This window comes from Phalaenopsis equestris, unplaced genomic scaffold (assembly GCF_001263595.1).
Source record: "Phalaenopsis equestris unplaced genomic scaffold, ASM126359v1 Scaffold000301, whole genome shotgun sequence".
Lineage (NCBI taxonomy): Eukaryota > Viridiplantae > Streptophyta > Magnoliopsida > Asparagales > Orchidaceae > Phalaenopsis > Phalaenopsis equestris.
The window spans coordinates 1,310,288-1,331,174 of NW_018164743.1; the positions used below are offsets into that span (position 1 = coordinate 1,310,288).

At 36.4% G+C, this 20,887-nt stretch overlaps 1 protein-coding gene across 1 annotated transcript in view; it reads right to left on the minus strand.

Annotated features, from left to right (window-relative positions):
• The window catches only part of LOC110025488 (ABC transporter B family member 13-like), a 21,505-nt gene extending 818 nt beyond the window's left edge, over window positions 1-20,687 (minus strand). Inside the window, exons 1-11 of the mRNA XM_020725994.1 lie at window positions 20,188-20,687; window positions 19,126-19,180; window positions 18,616-18,791; window positions 18,261-18,461; window positions 6,110-6,369; window positions 5,711-6,021; window positions 5,391-5,614; window positions 4,935-5,308; window positions 4,432-4,859; window positions 813-1,054; window positions 21-743 (exon numbers count right to left, since the gene is read on the minus strand). Coding sequence (XP_020581653.1) covers window positions 21-743; window positions 813-1,054; window positions 4,432-4,859; window positions 4,935-5,308; window positions 5,391-5,614; window positions 5,711-6,021; window positions 6,110-6,369; window positions 18,261-18,461; window positions 18,616-18,791; window positions 19,126-19,180; window positions 20,188-20,490 — 3,297 coding nt within the window. The 5' untranslated portion in view covers window positions 20,491-20,687. The remainder of the gene's footprint in view (window positions 1-20; window positions 744-812; window positions 1,055-4,431; window positions 4,860-4,934; window positions 5,309-5,390; window positions 5,615-5,710; window positions 6,022-6,109; window positions 6,370-18,260; window positions 18,462-18,615; window positions 18,792-19,125; window positions 19,181-20,187) is intronic.
• Between the last annotated feature and the right edge of the window lie 200 nt (window positions 20,688-20,887).

A 20,887-nucleotide genomic window follows, 5' to 3' on the forward strand; every position in this document is an offset into this window, starting at 1 on the left:
TAATTGGACGCAAGAGGCTGAACTAAACCTATTCTCATTCTCAAGGATCTTAAGTTTATGGTTCTAATGTCTTTGTTATCTATTAGAATTTCCCCTGATGTAGGATCATAGAATCTCATCAACAGTGATATTACAGAGCTCTTTCCTGATCCACTTTGGCCCACCAATGCTAGGCTTCTACCTGCTGCAACATGTAAGCTTAGTTCCTTCAAGACAGTTATATGAGGTCTGGTAGGATATCTGAAGCTTACTTTCCTGAATTCTATATACCCCTTGATATCTTCCACTACTTCTGAACTTGGGTCATTGGCATCTATGCTTGTTTTCCTTTCCAGAATAGAGAAAACTGAAGCAAGAGCTTGTGATCCCTTCACAATGTCAGGTGTAAGAGCTAATGTTTCTGCTATTCCAAGTGATGTAATTATCAGCACCATGAATGACTTCATGATATTACCAAAGTTGGAAGCTCCATTCTTGATAAGCTGTGATGCGTACCAAAGACCAAGCGCATAAGAACAAAATGCAAAGGACTGTGATAGGCCATAACCTATTCCTGATATATGACCACGTGTGAAAGCCTTCTTGTTAGGCTGGTCTAGTTCACATGTGAACTGAGATGAAACCCGGTCTTCAGCGCAAAATGCTGCCACTGTTCTGATGTTTGTGATAGCTTCTCGTGCCACCGACGTCGCTCGGGCATAAGCAACGGCATAATTTCCACCAAATCCTTTAAGGAATAGTTGCTGCATAAGGCAAGATAATTAGATGATAGTATTGTATGATCGAGTTTTGTGAGACACTTGTATTAATACCTCAGCTATTGAGGCTGAAATGAGCAAAGGAAAAGTTGCAAGGACGACTGCTGCCATACGCCAACTTAGCGCAAATGCTATGGCAAATGCTGTCATTGTCAGTGAGATATTCTGAATGATGGTTGACATTCGGTCTGCGACTGTACTTCGGACTAAAGTAGCATCTGCTGCTAAGCTCAATGCCAATGAACCACTACTATTCTCATCTTGATCAAACCATGCAATTTCATTTTTAAGGATTGCTGCAAAGAAACAGCATGACGAGTTACTTACCAAACAGTAAAAAGTTAATTATAGACTTCATATTTATGCTTGATCCATACTCCAATGGGATATGATAGAAGCTAAGCTTCTATGTTATAAAATTGGTTATGCTGAACCACTAATGTGGCAGAAGGATATGTGCTGACAGTGAGAGACTTCTATAAGCTTCTTATGTTCTAGCAAGATAAATTTTAGAGTAAACTGGGATGTTGCATGATGTTTTGAAGTTTACCGAGTGCTTTGTCTCTATGTAATTTATCTTTTATTAGTTTTTTATAGATGCATACTTAGTTATTTATCAATGATTTAGCTTGTATTGTATGTGCATTTATTCCTGCATTTCCACTGCCTACTGTACACTTTTCCAGCATTTTCTTGTCCCTGTTTCTAGGGCAACTCTTACAAATGGGTGTGAGAAAATGCATGCAGACAAGTAGTTATTTTGAAAAAGGTTGCCGGTATTTTTAATATGCGGTGTTTACAACTAAATTTGGTTCTATTTGGAATGAAAAAGTGCCAAAATGGTCCATTGATTTTTTGCAGAGGGCATTCTAGTAATAGAAAAGTGTCAAACTAGTCTTCATATTTATTTAATATGGGCTAAAATAGTCTCAAACTCTTTAAAGGGAGGACTATTTCATCCCCAAAAGATTGCCAAAATCCTTGCATTTTCTTTTCACTTTCTAAAAAATTCGAAGATAAAATTGTTCGTATTGTAGCATATCTCATTATTAGAATGCCTCTCAAATCTTTAACTTTAACATCCCTTTTCAAACACCTCGTCATTTTTGAACCACTATTTCATTAAAATATATAGGTGTTTTACTTTTATTCACATATATTTAGTGCCATTCATGCAAGTTACACTTATTCTCTAAAGTGAACATTTCTTATATATTCTCTAAATAAAAATGTTAAAAAAGTTACTCGCAAATAATGAGAAAGTTCTATATTTTTCTATAATTCCCTAGATGAAACATTCCTTGTGAGTCAATCCTATAATCCCAAACCCTTAATTCATGTGAGAAATCTTATCACATGAGAATATGAGCTCTAAGAAAATAGGAATGTTGAGGAACCTAAACAATCACTCTCAACCAAACTAACACTCTAAATCACCTCAATCCAAAACACAACCTTACACTTTAATTTCGAGAATAACACAAGAAAGATCAAGTTTAGAAGTGATTGTCTATTCAATGAAATTGAAAATCCAAAAGAATTTAGATTACTCAACATTCTCAAATAAAATAATGAATTTGAACAGACTCTGGAGACTCTCAAAACTTGCTTACTCAACATTCTTACTAAATCTGGTTCTATTGAGCCTCCTAATAATTTTCATTAATCTACTGGTACCAGAAAGTGTGTTACATCTCATATGTGACTTCTAATCTATAATTTTATTTCTTATAAATGACTGACTCACAATTTTCGCATCTCTGTCATAATTATGACAATTTTATAGATTCCAAATAACATACAGGAAGCTTTCAACCAAGCTAAGTGGAATACTTCTATTCTAGAAGAAATCGGGACACTAGAGAAAAACAAAATTTGAGAAGGCTTGGGACATGTTGAGAGGAAAGACTAATTGGACGCAAGAGGATTTTCACCATCTAGCATGATGCAGATGGAAATGTGGACAAGATAAAGGCTCGCCTTTTTGTTATAGGGTTCGCCTAGAAACAGTTGTTTTCTTAACCTAACTTAATCTCGATTAGAGTTTTGATTTCACTAGCAACAAATCTGGATTGCCAATTGCATTCAACTAGATGCCAAGAATGCCTTCCTAAATGGTGATTTGGAGGAAGATATTAATATGAAAATTTCTCGAGTTTTTTAAGAATCAGGAAAATGCTAAAAAAGTTTTGAAGCTTTGAAATTCATTTTATGACCTTAAGAAATCTCAGTATGCATGATCCTACAGATTTACAGAAGTGGTAACAACATGGGATTGCTTAATGTAAATTGGATCACATCATTATTTCTAACTTTTTTGTCAAAGGAAAAGTCATCATTTCATCGCATATATGGATGATATTGTCCTCTCTAGAGATGATTAGGAAGAGATGAGTAAATTGAAGAACCTTCTTGCTATGAAGTTTGAGATAATTGAGTTCAATCACCTCAAATACTTCTTTAGTTTCAAAATGGCTTGTTCGAAGAATGGTATTTTCATTTTCCAATGAAAATATGCTCTAGATCTGCTAAAAGAAACGTGGATGATTGATTGTGAATCACCTTACACTTATGAATCCAACCATAAAAATGGGTACATGAGAAAAACTCTTGTGGATGAATTTAGATAACAAAGCTTGACTGAAAAGCTTATTTACTTCTCTCATACACGACCATATATCAATTTCTTTGTGAGCATGGTAAGTCATTTTACGAACAATGCCATGGAGAACTCTTGGGAGATGTATATCAAATGACTGGAAGATTTTGGATAGGAATTGCATTTCAAAAAGACTTCAAATAGAGAGATTCATGGATTTAATATTGCAAATTGGGTTGGATCAATCACAAATCGAAGATCAGCTAAATATATGATACTCATATGAGATGGAACTTGGTTACTTGGATTAGCCAGAAACAATTAATAATACCTAGAAACAGAGCAAATGTTGAATTTAGAGCTTTGTGCCATGCTACATAAGCTTATTGGAAAGCTAAGATTGTCAATTGAGATAGCTATGAAGATGTTTTATGATCTCATAGCTTCCATAAGCATTGCAAAGAATTTTTTTCATCGTGACAACAAAACAGGTATTGGTTATCATTTTTATCAAAGAGAAATTAGAAAGCAAAATATCAATTAATAGTTTGTCATCTACCAGTAAAAAAAATAGCAAAGTCAAAGAATTTTAAATTATTAGTTTGAAAATTAGAAGATATAAGATTCTTTTAGTTTTGTTTGATATATACAAGTTAAGGAATTTAAGCCTTTTGTTTTAATCACATTTTTGATACTTAAAAATACGTTGGTGTAAAACTATCAAGTTGTTGGCCCTCACATGATGGCTAAAACTTTTGGGTTAAAAATATGTTTGGCCATTAGTGTAGACTCTTTCTTCGCCATTTCGAAACGCGAGGGGCCATCAGATTTTCTTTGGGACGTTCTTCTTGAATGGCTTTAGAGCCAGGGTCCAAGAATTTTTTTTTTTGTGCAGATAAATTTTTTTGGTCAAGTTTGTGTTTTCAGATCATCTTTTTTTTATTATTTTTTTAATTTAGAAGAAACTTTTGTTCATATTTCTACCAGTTTATCCATTCGTTAATTTTGAGAACTTGATATAAATTTAAAAATGAGCCTTTGATGGGATGCATGCGTGATGCCTGTTATTAAAACCTGAGAACATGCGCAGTCGAACACGTGCGGTGAGCTTCTCTCCCATCAGTGTATAGAAGTAGTGCTGCAAAATATATATTGGCACAGTAATGATTGCTGCTCCAATGAATATCAGAGACACCATCTTGATCTCACTCCTGACATGAAACCTCTCGTGGGAATAAAAAGCAGTCAGAACATGTGTTATCCCAAGAGCAAACAGCGGGCCTTCTGCACCAGCTAATATAGCACCTAGTGATCCAGTTACTGCAAATGGCCACTCTGGTTTGTTTAAACTAATTATCTTCCTGATTGATGGCACCGGCGGTGAACCGGCGGAGCCAAAATCTTGCCTAATCTCCGGATTTCTTAATGTCTTCTGACCAGCTGTCTCTTGATTTCTTTCTACTTCACATGCGTTTGTACAAACTGCTGTTTCAGTTGAATTCCTGGAAAAGAAAACAGAGCTTATGAATGGTTTTAATTCAGTAGAAGATCAGAGAGGACATAAAAAATGCTCTTACATTGTCTCTTTTTGATTATTCGGGCTTTTGCTACAGCCATTGGCTAATAGCTGAGCATGTACCAGCTTGGCATACTCTCCTTGTTCTTCTTTTTCCATCAGCTCTTCGTGTGTGCCACTTTCAGTAACTTTTCCATTGTTTAACACTACAATTGTGTGGGCATTGCTAATGGTGGATAATCTATGTGCTACCACAACTGTTGTTCTGTCCAACTTCACCTTCTCTAATGCATTTTGTACCAGTCTCTCTGATTCGTAGTCCAGTGCACTGGTTGCTTCATCTAGTAGTAAAATCTTTGGATTACGTAAAATGGCTCTGACTATTGCAATACGCTGTTTCTGGCCTCCGGAAAGCTGGAAACCTCCCTCTCCTACCTTGTGTTGTTTAATAAGTTAAGAGGTTTAGTACAGGATGAGGAGAAAATTTAATAGTACCAATCAGACAATAATTTCCAACCTCAGTTAAGTAGCCGTTGGGTAGGCTTTGAATAAAACAATGAGCATTTGCTATTTTTGAGGCGTTAATTATGTCCTCCATGGCTACTTCTTCTGTTCCATATTGGATATTCTTGGCAATAGAAGCTGAAAACAATGCCGGTTCTTGACTTACTAAACCCATTTGGTTTCTTAGCCACTTCAATTGAAGAGACTTTATATCATGACCATCCAGACAAATTTTGCCTGACAAATATTATTAGCATCTGAGATATTTGTAACTTGTTTTTAATTAATCTTAGCAATCAAAAGCTTAAATATTTTGAAAGAAATTAATGATACCTGATGTTGGCTCGTAAAATCTTTCGATCATGGATATGATAGTGCTCTTTCCTGATCCACTCTGCCCCACGATTGCTGTTGTTTTTCCAGCTGTGATTGAAAAGCTCAGACATTCAAAGATGATGCTTTGGCGTGAGGGGTATGAAAAAGAGACCTCACAGAACTCAATTTGGCCTTGGATTTGGGGTAATACTGCTCCATTGGATAGCTCTGATACGTTAGAAACTTTTTCTATCATCCTTATTATAGTACTGGCAGCCACCTGGCCTTTAGAAAGAGAGCTGATGTTTGGAGCAGCTTGTCCAAGAGCACTACAAAAGTAGAACTTACATGTCAACCGTAATATTAGTGTTGGAATTGTTAAATACTGCACCCGTCTTCCTGCTTGGCAGTACTTACAAGCCACTAAAGATGACGTTTAGTATTGTTGTGAATGCTTTGCCACCATTTGTTTTTTTATGCAAAACTAGAACTCCAGCATACCAAAGAAGCAGAGCCCAGGCGCAGAATAGTATACCATATGTGCAACCAACCCCAACCCCTTTTGCAAGTCCACTTTTCCTACCCAGTTTCAGAGCAATTTTGAGTGATCTTGAGTATGCTGCGATGGCCTTTTCTTCTCCAACATACGAATATACAGTACGAACTTGTGAAATTACCTACATATAAAGCAAAGCAAAGGATATTTGAGGACGTCTGTACATTTTGGCAGGGAGTGCATTGGTCATCAGGTGAGTAGAATTGATCTGTTTCAATTCTTCATCTCAGGAAATTGAACTAATTATGATTCAGAACCTATGAAACTTTTGTTAGGTCAAATTGGCTTGATATTTCCAAAATCAAAGTTTACGCTACTCTGGATTTTAGACTCAGTCCAATAAGTTATTAAAAAAACTCTGGAAATTTGAATTCTTTTCTAGATTTCAATAGGCATTTTTTTGTTAATTGTAAATGTTAATTTGGTTTTGTAGAAGTATTCAATGAAAGCTAACAAACCAAAATACACCTTATATTGCAACAAATTGTGAAAAGATTCTGTAAAACACCACTTTAAATGTAAAAAAAAAATGACTGAATTAAAATTCTTTTTCGTTAGAAGGAGATGTGTCACTCAGGAAATGAAAATGAGGATTCTTACTCTCGTTTCGTTCAAACCGAACGACGAGAGAGAGGTAGAGATATCGAGAACGAGAGGGAGAGCAAGAGTAAAATGAAGAAGAAGAAAGAAGGACAAAAACTTCTGTGTGAAGGCAGAGGATTACATTTGGTTTCAAGACGTGGTTGAAGGAAGTAGAAGCCATTAGTGTGCTTGAGAGACTTCACCTGTGTGAAGGAGGCTCGTGAGTAGTGTCGAGGAGGAAGGAACCTGCGTTAAGCAGGTCCAGTGTGAAGAAGAAAGGAAGGGAAGGAGATGCTCGCATGCCTTGAAGAGAAGAATAGTCATGCCCTAACTGAGCAATGAGGAAAAAGAATCAAAGGATTTAGGGCTACCAGTGTCCTGAGAGAGGGAAGAAGGTTCCACGAACATCTGTGTTAGAAAAAAATATACTTGCGGATGAGATAAGTGCAAATTTGGTGGTATTCATCACAATATTATTACAATACCACCAGAGTACCACTAATTCACACATGCAAATTCCGTACGTAATATTCTCTTGTGCGGGAGAAGTCGTGCGGCTCTCATGCAATTGAGAAGAAGAGGAGAAGAAGAAGACATACGTGCGTCTTCTGTGCACGAAGAAAAGAAGAAAATATCAGACAGTTCTTTTTATCGAATGTGAGCCGCATTTAAGTTATGGGAGAATCGAGCCAAATGGTGGATTAAGGTAACATTAGGGCTAGGTTTCTTAACTTTAGTTAGAATCTACTTTACTTTTCTATTAAGGAAATACTTCAATTATTTAACATCAAATTATTATTATTATTAAAACGTTAATAAAATTTATAAGCAAAAGAATAGAGGCTCAATGAAGTTGAATTGTAGGGGGAGTTTTTTTTTTGGTTGTGGCTATTGTGGTGTGCTAGTGGTTCATGGTGTGTTGGTTGTTGTTTAGCCTGTGGCTGTGATGTGTGGTGTTGGCTGTGGCAATGATGTTGGTGGCATTTGTGGTTCCGACTGTTGTGCTGGCCGTGAATATGGTGTGTGTGGTTCTTGTGTTGGTTGTGTCTGTTGTGCTGTGCTAGTAGTATAGGGTGTGTTGGTTTTGCTGCTTCTGGCTGTGGTGTGTGGTGGGTGGTTATTGTGTTGGCTGTGGCAAGGTTGTTGGGGGCATTTGTGGTTCTGGCTGTTGTGCTGGCCGTGACCGTGGTATGAGTGGTTCTTCTGTTGGTTGTGGCTATTGAGGTGTGCTCGTGGTTTAGGGTTGTTGGTTGTTGTGCTGCCTTTGGCTGTGGTGTGTGGTGGGTGGTTCTTGTGCTGGCTATGACAATGATGTTGGTGGCATTTGTGGTTCTGGTTGTTGTGTTGGTCGTGATCGTGGGGTGGGTGGTTCTTGTGTTAGTTGTGGTTGTTATGGTGTGCTGGTGGTTTATGGTGTGTTGGTTGTTGTGCTGCTTGTGGCTGTGGTGTGTGGTGGGTGGTTCTTGTGTTGGTTGTGGCTGTGGTGTGTGGTGGCATTTATAGTTCTAGCTGTTGTGTTGACCGTGAATGTGGTGTGGGTGTTCTTGTGTTTGCTGTGACTGTTGTGGTGTGCTGATGGTTGTTGTGGTGTTGGTTGTTATGTTGCCTGTGGTTGTGGTGTGTGGTGGGTGGTTCTTGTATTGGCTGTGACAATGGTGTTGGAGCATTTTGTGGTTCTGGCAGTTGTGCTGGCCATGACTATGGTGTTGGGGGCATATGGTTTTGGTTGGGGATGGTGGGCTGTGTTGGGCATATGGTTTTTTGTTTGGGATGGTGGGTTGTGTTGGGCCTATGGTTGTGGTTTGGGGCATATGATTTTTGATTTGGGGTGGTGGGCTATGTTGGGCATATAGTTGGGTTTGGTGCATATTTTTGTGGACTGGGGCATATGGTTTTGGTTGGGGGTGGTGGGCTGTGTTGGGCTTATGGTTGTGAGTTGGGTTTGTGGGCTGGGGCATGTGGTTTTAGTTGAGGGTGGTGGGTTGGGCATATGGTTGTGGGTTGGGGGTGGTGGATTTGTGCAAGGGATATTGTTTAGTGTTGGGTTGTTGGCTTGTGCATATATTGTTGCATTTTCATTTACTTATCGTTCTTCTTATTATCATGGTGATACGATGACTAAGGCTAAAGAGGCTATTACACCTGCATTGTGGGATAGAAAAACCAAAATAATATTCTGTGACTTTTGCTTGAAGGAAATAGATCTCAAAAATTGATCCACGACCTTATTCAACAAATAAGGTTAGTAAAATATTTTCAAAAAATTCAATGAAAGTACAGACAGAGAGTATGAGAAGATGCAACTAAATAACATGTGGGATCAACTTAAGAAGGATTGAAAAGTTTGGAAGGAATTGAAATGAGGATCAACGTGTTTAAGGTGAGATCCAGTGAAACAAACTTTGATGCTTCTGAGGAGTGGTGGACATAAAGGCTTGTGGTGAGTCTTTCTGACATGTACCTTAAAGTAGTCAAATAAACTGAAGTAGATGTTATACAGGTGGGCAGACAGTTCTATAGGTGTCTGCAGTGGACAGACGATATTGAGAAGTGTGACCTCTTATGGTGGGCAAACAGTCTGACTGATTCAACTGCCGATAATGATCGGGGTTAGAGGACATCCCTTGAGGACGATGTAGCTCGTGACATACGTCGACTAGATTTTAAAATTAATATTATCATTTTTTAAAAGTTAATTTTAATAATTTTTTTAGTATATTTGATACTCACTGTTATGTGATATGTGTATCTTATTTTTTCTACTATTATGAAGTAGTTTTTTGCTTTTCAAGTATCAAATATATTGTTATGACAGTTCTGTTGCAAACAATATTACTGCACAGAGTCAGAATGATTATTTATCAAGAAACAGCTGCTACACAACTGTTTTCAAACTGTAAAAAACAGAGAGCCATTTTTCTCGCTGCAGCTTTCCCACATCAGCTTCCTGGGGCAGCTGCTACAAACCATCTTATTGGATAAGCTGCATCTACCCCAAACAGACCCTACGTTGATGTGTCAGACTCTAAAATTATTAGAGAGGGTAATTGAACATAGGTTAAGAAGTGATACAAGTGATACAAAGATGAAGTGATACAAAGATTTCTCATAATCAGTTTGGATTTATGCCAGACAGGTCTAGCATGGAAGCTATACATTTTTTGAGAGGTTTGATTGAGAAGTACTAGGAAAATAAGGAGGTACTACATGATTTTTATTGTGATTTCTAGAGAAGAAATGTGTTGATATGACTTATATTCAAGTCATTAAAGACATGTATACTAGAGCCGTTACTTGTGTTCGAACAGCAAGAGGATTGACCGAATATTTTTCTATTTCGGTTAGATTACATAAGGGATCGACTTTAAGCCAATATCATATTGCTTTAGTTATGGATGCTTTTACTAGACATGAACATGAGGATGTACTTAGGTGTGTGCTTTCGTTTATGATATCCTTTATGTGGATAAGACTAGAGAAAGAGTTCAGAAAAAAAACTTGAATTATGGAGGTCTACTTTGGAGTCTAAAGGCCTTCATTTGAGTAGACTAAAAATGAATACATGGAATGTAATTTTAGTAGTACTAGCTCTAGTGACATAATCGTAACTATGACTGATCAAATCATTAAAAGATGTGAACATTTTAGATATCTCGGGTTTATTGTTCAGAACGATGGTGATATAGATTTGGATGTTCTTAGTAGAATTCAAGTTGGTTGGTTAAAGTGGAGGAATGCTTCGGGCCTATTGTGTGATAGAAAATTACCTCTTAAACTGAAAGAAAAATTTTATAAGATGGTGGTGGGACCTACAATGCTCTATGTCTCATAATGTTTACCGAGATGCTTAGGTGGATGAGTGGCTTGACTCTTAGAGACAAAATGCGAAATCAATATAGCCATGATACGGTTGGCGTAGCTCCAGTGATTGACAAAATTTGAGACAGTCGTCTTAGATGATTTGGTATCAGAATTAAATGAAAATATGACACTCAATAAGACGCAATGGAGAAAAAAGATTTATGTAGTCGTCCTCACTTAGTGGGATAAAAGCTTGTTTTTGTTGTATTAAAATGTTAATAAAAAATTATAGGTAGAAGAATAGAGGCTGAATCAAGTCAAATTGTAAGGGGAAAAGAACTTTTTGGCTAGGGAAGCAAACCAAGCCTTTTAAGGTAAGAGTTTATTCATTTTAATCAATGAAATCATACATATATGTGTGTGTGTGTGTGTGTGTGAAAGAGAGAGAGAGAGAGAGAGAGGGAGAGAGAGAGAGAGAGAGGAAAATTTAGTTTAGAAATTGAGGAGTGAATCACTTTGAAGGGAAATGTGTAAATTAATTAATGTTAAAGGTTAATTTATTTAAATTAGAATTAATATTGATTAAAAATATTAAAATATAACAAAAATTAAGACCAAGGTATATCTGTTCATAAAAGATTTGGAGTTATAGATTGTGAAAAGTTACATTGAAGGTGAAAAGCTCAAGGCGAGTAATTACGCTTTTAAGTCATAGTAATATTTCATGCTTATAAATTTTCGCTATTATATCGTGTATCAATGAAATTAAATCACATATAATTCTTCATATCATTAGTCATGAAGTATACATGTTACATATTGTTCTCTTAATAGTTATATAATAGTTTCTTTTAGAAAGAATGTCAGATTATTGCATGAAACTTATGTTCTAGTAAGATTTATATGCTAGCTTATTCCATGACTCAATATATATGTTACATGATTACTTGAACTTTAGAATTTTAGTAAATGTGCATATATCAATTTATTGCATGATCTATAGATTTAGTAAGGTTATATTTATTAATCGATGGATAGAGGTAAAGCTTATCTTAAGAAAAGTAAATGTATATATATCAGATATAATATATGTCTATTCATGTTTGATGTCTTAATTTGGAATAGCAGGGGAGTTGCAGATCCTTACTCCCTTAGTAGACTTAAATTAATGACAATGATTCATAAGGTTGATATTTTCTCTATTCTGGAACCTTTGGTCTCTTCTCCGGATGATCGTATTTTGGGTAAATTCAAACATTTCTCTTTCTTTGCTAATTGCTCTAATAAGATTTGATTGTTTTGGCGGAAGCATATCATAGTTAATGTGATCACTGATGATAGACAATTTGTGCATGTCTCTTTCAATATGGAGGAATTCTCTGGTTGCCTTACTTTCGTTTATGCTGGGTCTTCAAATGTTGCAAGATATGATATTTGGCACAAATTATCTAGTATGAGAGCCTTAATCCAAGAAAATTGGATGGTAGGAGGAGATTTTAATATGATTATGCATGACTCAGAGAAATTGGAAGGTAGTTTGATCCCAATTTAATGGATAATTTCAATGGGGCTATGGATTTGGCTGGCATCTCTGATTTGGGGTTTGTTGGTTCCAAGTTTAATTGGAAAAGGGGCAAGCTTTTTGAACGCCTCGATAGGTGTTTTCTAAATCAATCGTGAATTTCCTCTTATAACTTCTCTCAAGTTCAACATCTATGTAGATCTGGGTCTGATCATAATCCCCTCTTATCCTTTGATTTTTTCAAGAAAGTCTCCACTTATTACTTTTCGGTATTTAAATGTTTAGGCCAGACATGATGATTTTATGACAGTTGTTGCAACTAATTGGAGAGGTGTTGAGGTGGGTAATGCTTGGTTTACTCTTTGGAAGCTACATAAAAAGGTGGCTTCTGCTTTAAGATCTTGGAGCTGGGATATTTTCGGTGATGTACATGCTAGAGTCAAGAGGGCTGAGCACAGGGTTACTCTGTTACAGACTCTGGTTGAATCTTCTGTTGATATTGCTCCTGATCTGCAGGAGGCTCACAAAGAATTATTGGAGGCCTCTTATTGGGAGGAGGAACTTTTGCAAAAAAAAGCAGGAGAGACTCATTTTACTCAAGGTGATAGAAATACCAAGTATTTCCATGCTTGCATTAAACAATGTCGGGCTACCAATACTATTGTTAGAATTAAAAATGCTGATGTAACTGGATTACTAGGGATGAGGAGTTGGGTGAGAGTGTTGTCCATTATTTCTCCAACCTGTTCGCAGCTCGCGAGACTTCGGGTTCTATTGAGGCTTATTTATTTGATGATGTGCGTCATTACATGGAGGATCTTGACCTCTGTAGTATTCCCTCAGCTGAGGAAATATTTTCTGTCCTCTCGGAAATTAATTGTAACAAAGCTCCTGACTCTGATGATTTTAGCTCTGATTTCTATATTAAATGTTGGAGTATTGTGCAGAAAGAGGTTGTGGAAGCTATGCAGAGTTTTTTTAGGGGTGATGCACCTGAGAATTATTTCTCTCCCGCTACTTATGTCCTCATTCCCAAATCTACTCAAAAAATCACTTGGGATCATTTTAGGCCTATTTCTCTGACATCAGTTTTGTCTAAAGTGATTAGTAAACTGTTGGTTAGACGGATTCAACCTCACCTTCATCTTTTGATTTCTCCAAATCAATCTGCTTTTATCCAAGGTCGTGGGATTACTGACAATATTATGCTTGCTCAAGAACTTATTTTGGATATTGATAAGAGATGCAGAGGAGACAACATGGTCACTAAATTGGATATTCGTAAAGCTTATGACTCTATTAGTTGAGATTTTATTCTTTATGTCCTCAGGGCTCAGGGTTTCTCTCAGGCATTTTGCAAATTTATACATTCCTGGCTTCAATGTAATAAATACAGTATTCTCATCAACGGTCATTCTCGTGGGTTCTTTAGTGCGGGGCGTGGGATTAAGAAGGGTGACCCCTTATCCCCTACGATTTTCATCTTGATCTTTGATTACTTCTTTCGCCTTATAAATGAACTTTATAGGCAAACTCTCACTTTGCATTATGCTCATAAATCCAATACTTTGGTAACATATTTGGCATATGCAGATGATATTATTTTGTTTTCTAATGCTAGTAAACAAGTGGTAAGGAAAATATATCGGTTATTGGAAGATTTCTAATCTGTTTCTGGGCTTCTCTTTAGTGCAAATAAATGTCACTTATACATAAGGAATACCGTTAATCTGTCTAATGCAAGCTGGATTGTCAATTTCACTGGTTTCTCTCTCTACTCTCCCGCTAAAATATTTGGGGGTTAACTTACTCAAGGGCAGGAAAAAACATACTCAGTTTGATAAAGTGGTGTAAAAGGTGCGGAAAAGAATTTTTGATTGGAAAAACAATTTCCTGTCATTTTGTGGTGGAATTACTTTGCTTAAGAGCATCCTGCAATTTCTTCCTTTGTATGCTTTACAAGTCATCCAAATAAAAAAGAGCACCCAATTGATCCTTGAAAGATGTTTTAACAAGTTTTTATGGGTGGGAAACCACTTTGGTAGAAGATGGATGCCTTGGAAGAATATCTGCAAACCAAATTATGCTGGGTGTTTGGGGTTCGGTTCAAATCACTTCATCATATTGCTGATGTAAATCTTTTAAACTTTGGTTTAAATTTCAGAAAGGGGACTACCTGTGGGCTTTGTTCATGCTTGGTAAATATTGTCAGAGTACCCACCCTGCTTTGGTTAATTGGCAGTTGGGTGACTCTGGGGTGTGGAAAAGATTGCTTCAAATTAGAGAATGGGCCAATGATTTTATTTACTGGGAGATGGGGTGTGGTAACATTTTCTTTTGGCATGACTGTTGGTCCCATGTTACGCTACGCTAGACTTGAGGGATGCGCAGACTTGAGGGATGCGCGATATGCTAGCCTTCTTGTTTGTGACGCGTGGGTTGATGGTAATTGGAACTTTCCTCTTCTTGTCAGTCTGGTGGGGTCGGAGGGGGCTAATTTTATTGCTTCAATTCTCTTGGAGTCTCATTCACAAGACACTCCGACTTTGAAATTGACCTCCTTGTGTTCGGTCACCAAGTCCTTATATTCTGCTCTACATAATTTTAATAAAATTTCCTGGGGAGAGAGTGTTTGGAGTTGGGCTTTAACTCCCTCCATGTTCTTCTTGGCTTGGAGGATCTTTCACTTTGTTATTCCTTGCGACGATATTTTGAAATTGAAGGGGTTGAGACTTGCTTCGCTTTGTTTGTTGTGCAATGCGGCGGAGTAGTCTATTGAGCACCTATTTTTCTTATGTCCTTATTCACGGTTTATTTGGCGGAAGGCTGATCTTTGGCTTGGTATTGATTTGTCTCTTGCTCGGAATCTACTTGGCACCATTTAGGTTTGTAACCCGGATAGGAAACATAAACATTTCTTGCAAATTTATCTTTACATTATTTGTTGGTTTATTTGGATGGCCCGTAATGATATGGAGCATGAGGGTAAAGTCATTCTAAGTACGACGGTTTTTGCAAATATCATCACTTATGTTAACAAACTTTGTAAGGTGGGAGCTGCTAAAGACAGCTTCTTCTCGGGCATTTCTTATTTTGAATCTATGGGGCCAGCGATTATGGTTGGGGTAGAATACCGCAACTCCCAGTTTTGGTGAGATGGCGGTCTCCTCCCATAGGGTGGGTGAAGATTAAAATCGATGGGAGCTGGAAAACTTGTAATGCTGGCTGTGGGGGCTTTGCTAGAAATAATGTCGGGGACTATTCGCTTCTTTTCTTCTCCCTATTTCTCTGATACTCCTTTTTAAGTGGAGGCTAGGGTCATGTTGATGGCTGTCATGATTGCTTTATCTCTTAATTGGCAGTTTATTATCATTGAGAGTGACTCTCGTATTTTGGTTGATATTCTTGTTGGTGGGGCTGATGCATTGTATTAAGAGAATTAAACTTATATTCTCTCATATTTCTGTTATTTGGAGGTTCAGTCATCGTGAGGGGAATAGACCCGCCAATTGACTTGTTGTTGTTGGTAGTGCAAATAATAATAGTTGGGTTGGCATGTTCGTCGTGATTGCTCTCGGTAGCCTAGCTATTTGGTCAAAATTTATGGTAGAGATTGTCCTGCTCTCATGGTTATTGGATAATTTTCCAGTATGGAAGCATTTGGCTTGTTCGAGGTCGGTTCCTGTACTTATCCCCTTTTCTGCTCATGTTACTGATTCTATTATTATTTCTGTTTTTTTTCTCTATGGTATTGGGTTGTTTTGTTATTGACACTGCCTGTTCAATTTTGACATCCGACTCCCTCTCTTGCCCGGTTATGCTGCTGCTCTGTCTCTTCAATTATTGTTGGTTTGCTTACTGTTTGCGCCCCTTCTTCTGTTCGAGGCTTCTGCTTGGCAAGGACTGCATCGTGGTGTACTGGAGTTTCGTCAAGGCTCGCTCTTTTCTCCATATTTTCATGAGGACTCTTACTGTGATTGGATTGGGATCCCTTGTTCTTTTTGCTATACGTTTTGGTTTTCTTTGCTTTGGTATACATGCTATACATTTTGGTTTTCTTTTGCTTCGGTATACATGTATGGATTTCTTGGTATTTACTTATTTCTTTGATTTTTGGGCGTTGAGTTGTAATGATAGAGATGGAACCCCTTGGGATTGAGTTTTTTTTCTTGGGTTTTTTAGATGTGGGGATCCGTCTCCACTCCACAATTTGTACTTTTGTTTCAATGAATATATAGGGAGCCGTATAATGCTCATTCTCTAATATATATATATATATATAAATGTTTGTATGTGCATGCTAAGAGGAGTTCACCCCCCTTATGATGAAGGTAAGAGAAGCCAGTGTAACTGCGCGCATAGATGTTATCCTGCCACCTCGACAATTGCGATGTTTAGAGTGCTAACTACTAAGTCAATGAGAGAATATCGATCAGAGGTGAGTAGTAACATTTCCATCTCAGACAATCGTGTAAATTAGATCATGGACCGTTATGCCAACGAGATAATATTGGTTAGGAGTATGTTAGATTATGTTTTGACGGTGCTCTAAGACAAATACGAATTCTAATAGGATTAAGTGAACATAAAGTTAAAGATTAAACCTTGAAGAGTACAGTTAAAGTTAATGCATGTTGATGTTTAGGTTATTTTCGTTGAATAAATGTCATGAACATATACATTTGATTATAATAAGATCTTCTAGAGTGAAATATGAGATACCCACATGCTTATTATTTTCTTTTCCTTGAGTTATTTTAGTTTAGAAGGGTGATTGCTTCACTAGGTTATTTTAGATAACACATTATATTATTTTAATAATTTTTCAAGTTTAAACTTTTAAATAAGATAAATACTAGATGAGCTAATGTGTGCAGGAGGTGAGAATAATAATAAAAAATATAAAATATTTAGTTGTTAATTAAATTACTTTCTTTAGTGGATCTTTTATGACTATTTGAATATTAAACTGTTAATGATAAACATAGAATAATGGAAAATTTAATTCCACTGTTGAACGTCTATTCCTACCTTGATTAATTTTATGCCCTGAGCCGGATCGTGATGGGTTCGTGGCCTAGTGATTGAAGCAAATTGTTTCTTTAAGATTATGAATTTGAGCCCTACAATATGGATTTACTGCTCATTAAGAAAACCCAAATAATATATTTTTTTCCTCAAATTAAACCGAAATAATTGTTCAGCAGCTTTGCAAACGAACTTCAGATGATATGCCAATTGATTTTTTATTTTTCTTTGCTGACTAAATTCTTCTTAAGCTTGATCGATATTGCAGAGTAAGTTGTTAATATTGAGTAAATTTTATTTCTTGATGCAGCTAATTATACAATTTAGCATTATCTGTTCGCTAAGTGATTCTCAGTTGCCTATGCTTTATAAGCTATATTCTGCTCATGACCTCCTAATGCTATTTGAAATCTTATGAATTTTCTGCAAGTCAAAAACATATAAACTAATATATTTTTTTCTGCATATAGCAGTCTTTTAAATCCTTGCTGTACAAGCAGTGCCTATACATCAAAGCAATGAAATGTGGGTTCCTTGTCAAAAATTTGCCAATGCAATCCTTCGAAAGTCAATAGTATTTTCTATGAGTAAAAAAAACATGCAGGTTTCTGTTTTCTAGTTTTAATTATGCAATCTAACAAACTTGCTTCCTAAGGGCTTGTTTGGAATCACTTCTATTATTTATTTTTTATTTTTATTTTTTTGCTTTTATTTTAAAAACATGTTTGTTTAGTGCATTTTTTGCTTGTTTTTATTTTTTATTTTAAAAAATAAATTAACTTGTTTTTAAAGACACTTAAAACATCTAAAATTTTTATTTTAGTGTTTTTAAAAATAATTCACCTTATTAGAACATATCAAATATGTTTCATGGTTAAAACATAAATAAAACAAAACAAAAATAAAAAATAAAAAATAAAAAATAAAATCTAGAAGATATCCCAAACTGCCCCCTATGTACTACTAAATATGTTTTGGAATATACCCTTTAGATAAACACTTTATCTATTTGCCAGTCAAAACTATTATTTATTACTTGTAAATAAAATTTCAGAATGCAATGACTTCAACATAAGTACCTCTTCTGCAATTTTGCCTGCTTCAGCATAGGCACCCTCACCTTTCTTGGCCAAACCAGCCATCACCACAGCATATGTGCCACCAGCAACGACAATCAATGGAACGACAGCCAAGGTGAGAAGTGTGAGCTGCCATACTGAGGTAAATCCTACGACAAACCCGACTAAAAACTGAGATAGATACCGCACACAGTGACCAGTCTGCATATAACGTGGAGAGAAAGTTCAGTTTTCACTCCTTTTCGCAGTGAATTACCAAACCATTAAGTTTATCATAATTCATGTCATTTAATAGAAGGCATTCGTAACATGTTTTTGTGTTATTGTCAAGGGAAAAACAGGGTACTATTGTTACCTTATCACCAATGGCATCCTGCACATGTATAGCATCACTTGTTATATGAGAAATTATGTTTTCATCTCTTGCATCTGTATCAAAGAAGCTGATGTCTTGTTGTAGAATGGACTGGATATATTTGACCCTAAGACGTGCTGTCTGCCTCTCTCCAGTCTGCATCCAGAATGCTACCCCTGTATTTACATCATACATTAGAGTGCTGGCTCCCGCATTGCTTAAAATATTTGAAAGTTCTGCATATATATCACTCACTTCCTATTTTTTAACATATCCAACACCTAAACTTTATTTTTTACATGAATACACTTTAACTTTGTATATTTTGCTTATTAAAAGTTAAAATGGTGGTATTTTTTTTATTTTTTTATGTGATGTGATATGAATGTTTTGGGTGTTATAAATGTAAATATGAAAGTTTTGGTATTAAATATGTAAATACATAAAAAAAATGAGTGGTATGTATGTAGATGCCAAAAGCTACTGAAGAATTCAATTTTGAGGACACACCTATCCATGCAGATATCATGACCACAGCTCCTAAATAGACCAACTCCAGTGCATGCTGCAATGATGGATCGAGTCAGCATGTTTATAGAACCATTACTGAAAAATAAAATGCTGTTATCTGCTTGTGAAAGTTTAACGAGCCCTTCAGAGAATTTGCATTATGAACAGAAGAAACTCTCAATTTTACAGGCAATTCGTTGCTTTAGTGTTGCATTAATTCTGTCCTAAATTGTTTGTCTTCCTTCTATGTGTATAGCATTGGCTTTTGAAATCTTTTAAAGTAAACAACCGTTTCTGCGCAATGTATTAGATTTCTTTTTTTTACAAATTTGTTCATTTATACCAAAGTTATGAATATACTTTCAGCAACAGCATTTGGTACTTATTCTTTGTCTTTATGCAAATGCTCAACCTGTACAAGTGAAACTTAATTGGACTTGAGCTTTTTTCACCGTCCTGAAATCCTAATTTATTTTCAATCTAGTGGATTCCCTTCTAGGTTTCTGGTATAGTAAATCAAATTTGCTTGGCTATCCTAGCTAAGGAATCATCAGTGAAAATTTGCAAATTTTAAGGGATAGCTTGTACAAAGTTACTAATCTTACACTTCTACCAATTCAAGGCAGAATTTTGGCAGTTATTCTTAAAAGCTCCATCAAATTATGACTTGCTATCTGACACTCAACTTTAAAAGAGCAATAAGTACTTGAGGAAAATTTTAGCACTTTTTTCTTCATCCATTTGCTTCTATTTCTCTTCCTTCAAAAACACTTGTAGTAGTACCTCCATCCTAATGATGTCTTGATATAAGGTAACTCTACCTGCATTCCTTCTACTTCAACATTAGAATATGCAAAATTAGAGTAAATATTGACTAGGCATCACACAGTTAAATTTTTATGACAGAAATAGAAAGATTAAAATGAGATATTATGATAGAAAGATCTATTCATTCCCTCTCTATTTTTCTCCTTGCTCTTTTGAGTAATTTCATCTACTAATGTGTTTTCCCCTAACAGAAAAGCTAGTACAAGGAATTTGACTTCTTAGCACCCATTTAACCTTTGAAACTTTGTCAGAAAGCCTCTGAGGATTGGATGAAAGCGAACCCAATGAATCAATAAGCTTCCCAAAGAGAACGAAGAACACAGGAAGTGCAGCGCCATGAATGCAGGACCCAATGCTTCCAAAGAACATCAAAAGAAAGTCCAGTCTGTCTGCGAAGTAGAAAAGGCTACAACCCGGTGATGCCGGCCGCCTGAGCAACCTTCCTTGTTCTGGTGATTCCATGCTTTTCCGTTGAGGAGTTTCACTGGCGGCAACTACAGAGAGCTCAATGGTCTCCTTCATGTCTTGAGCAGCCATGTGCTTTTTGGTTGTTTGAGGTAAGGGACACAGGTAAATCTGACGAACATGTCTTAGCCCTTTGCTCCGTTCTTCTATATCCCGTGATGCTTAAATGCCTTCAACTAACCCATGCTATATCCAGCTGACCAACTAACTCATCTTTTATGGGATGTTTTGGTCATAAGTTTTTTCTGGATACTAATTCTAGGGGGACCAGTAAGTGTGGCCAGAGAGGACGACTCTTGCCTGTCATCCATTTGTTCACGAGGAGTGCAATGGCTGTGGGACCAAGCATCCTAAGGTTCAACTTCTTTCATTCTTTCTTAGCCTGTCATATTATTGTTGTTTTACTCCATTTTCATTAAAAAATAATCTGCACAAAATTAAAATGTGTCTACTTCTTTTTCTGATTAAT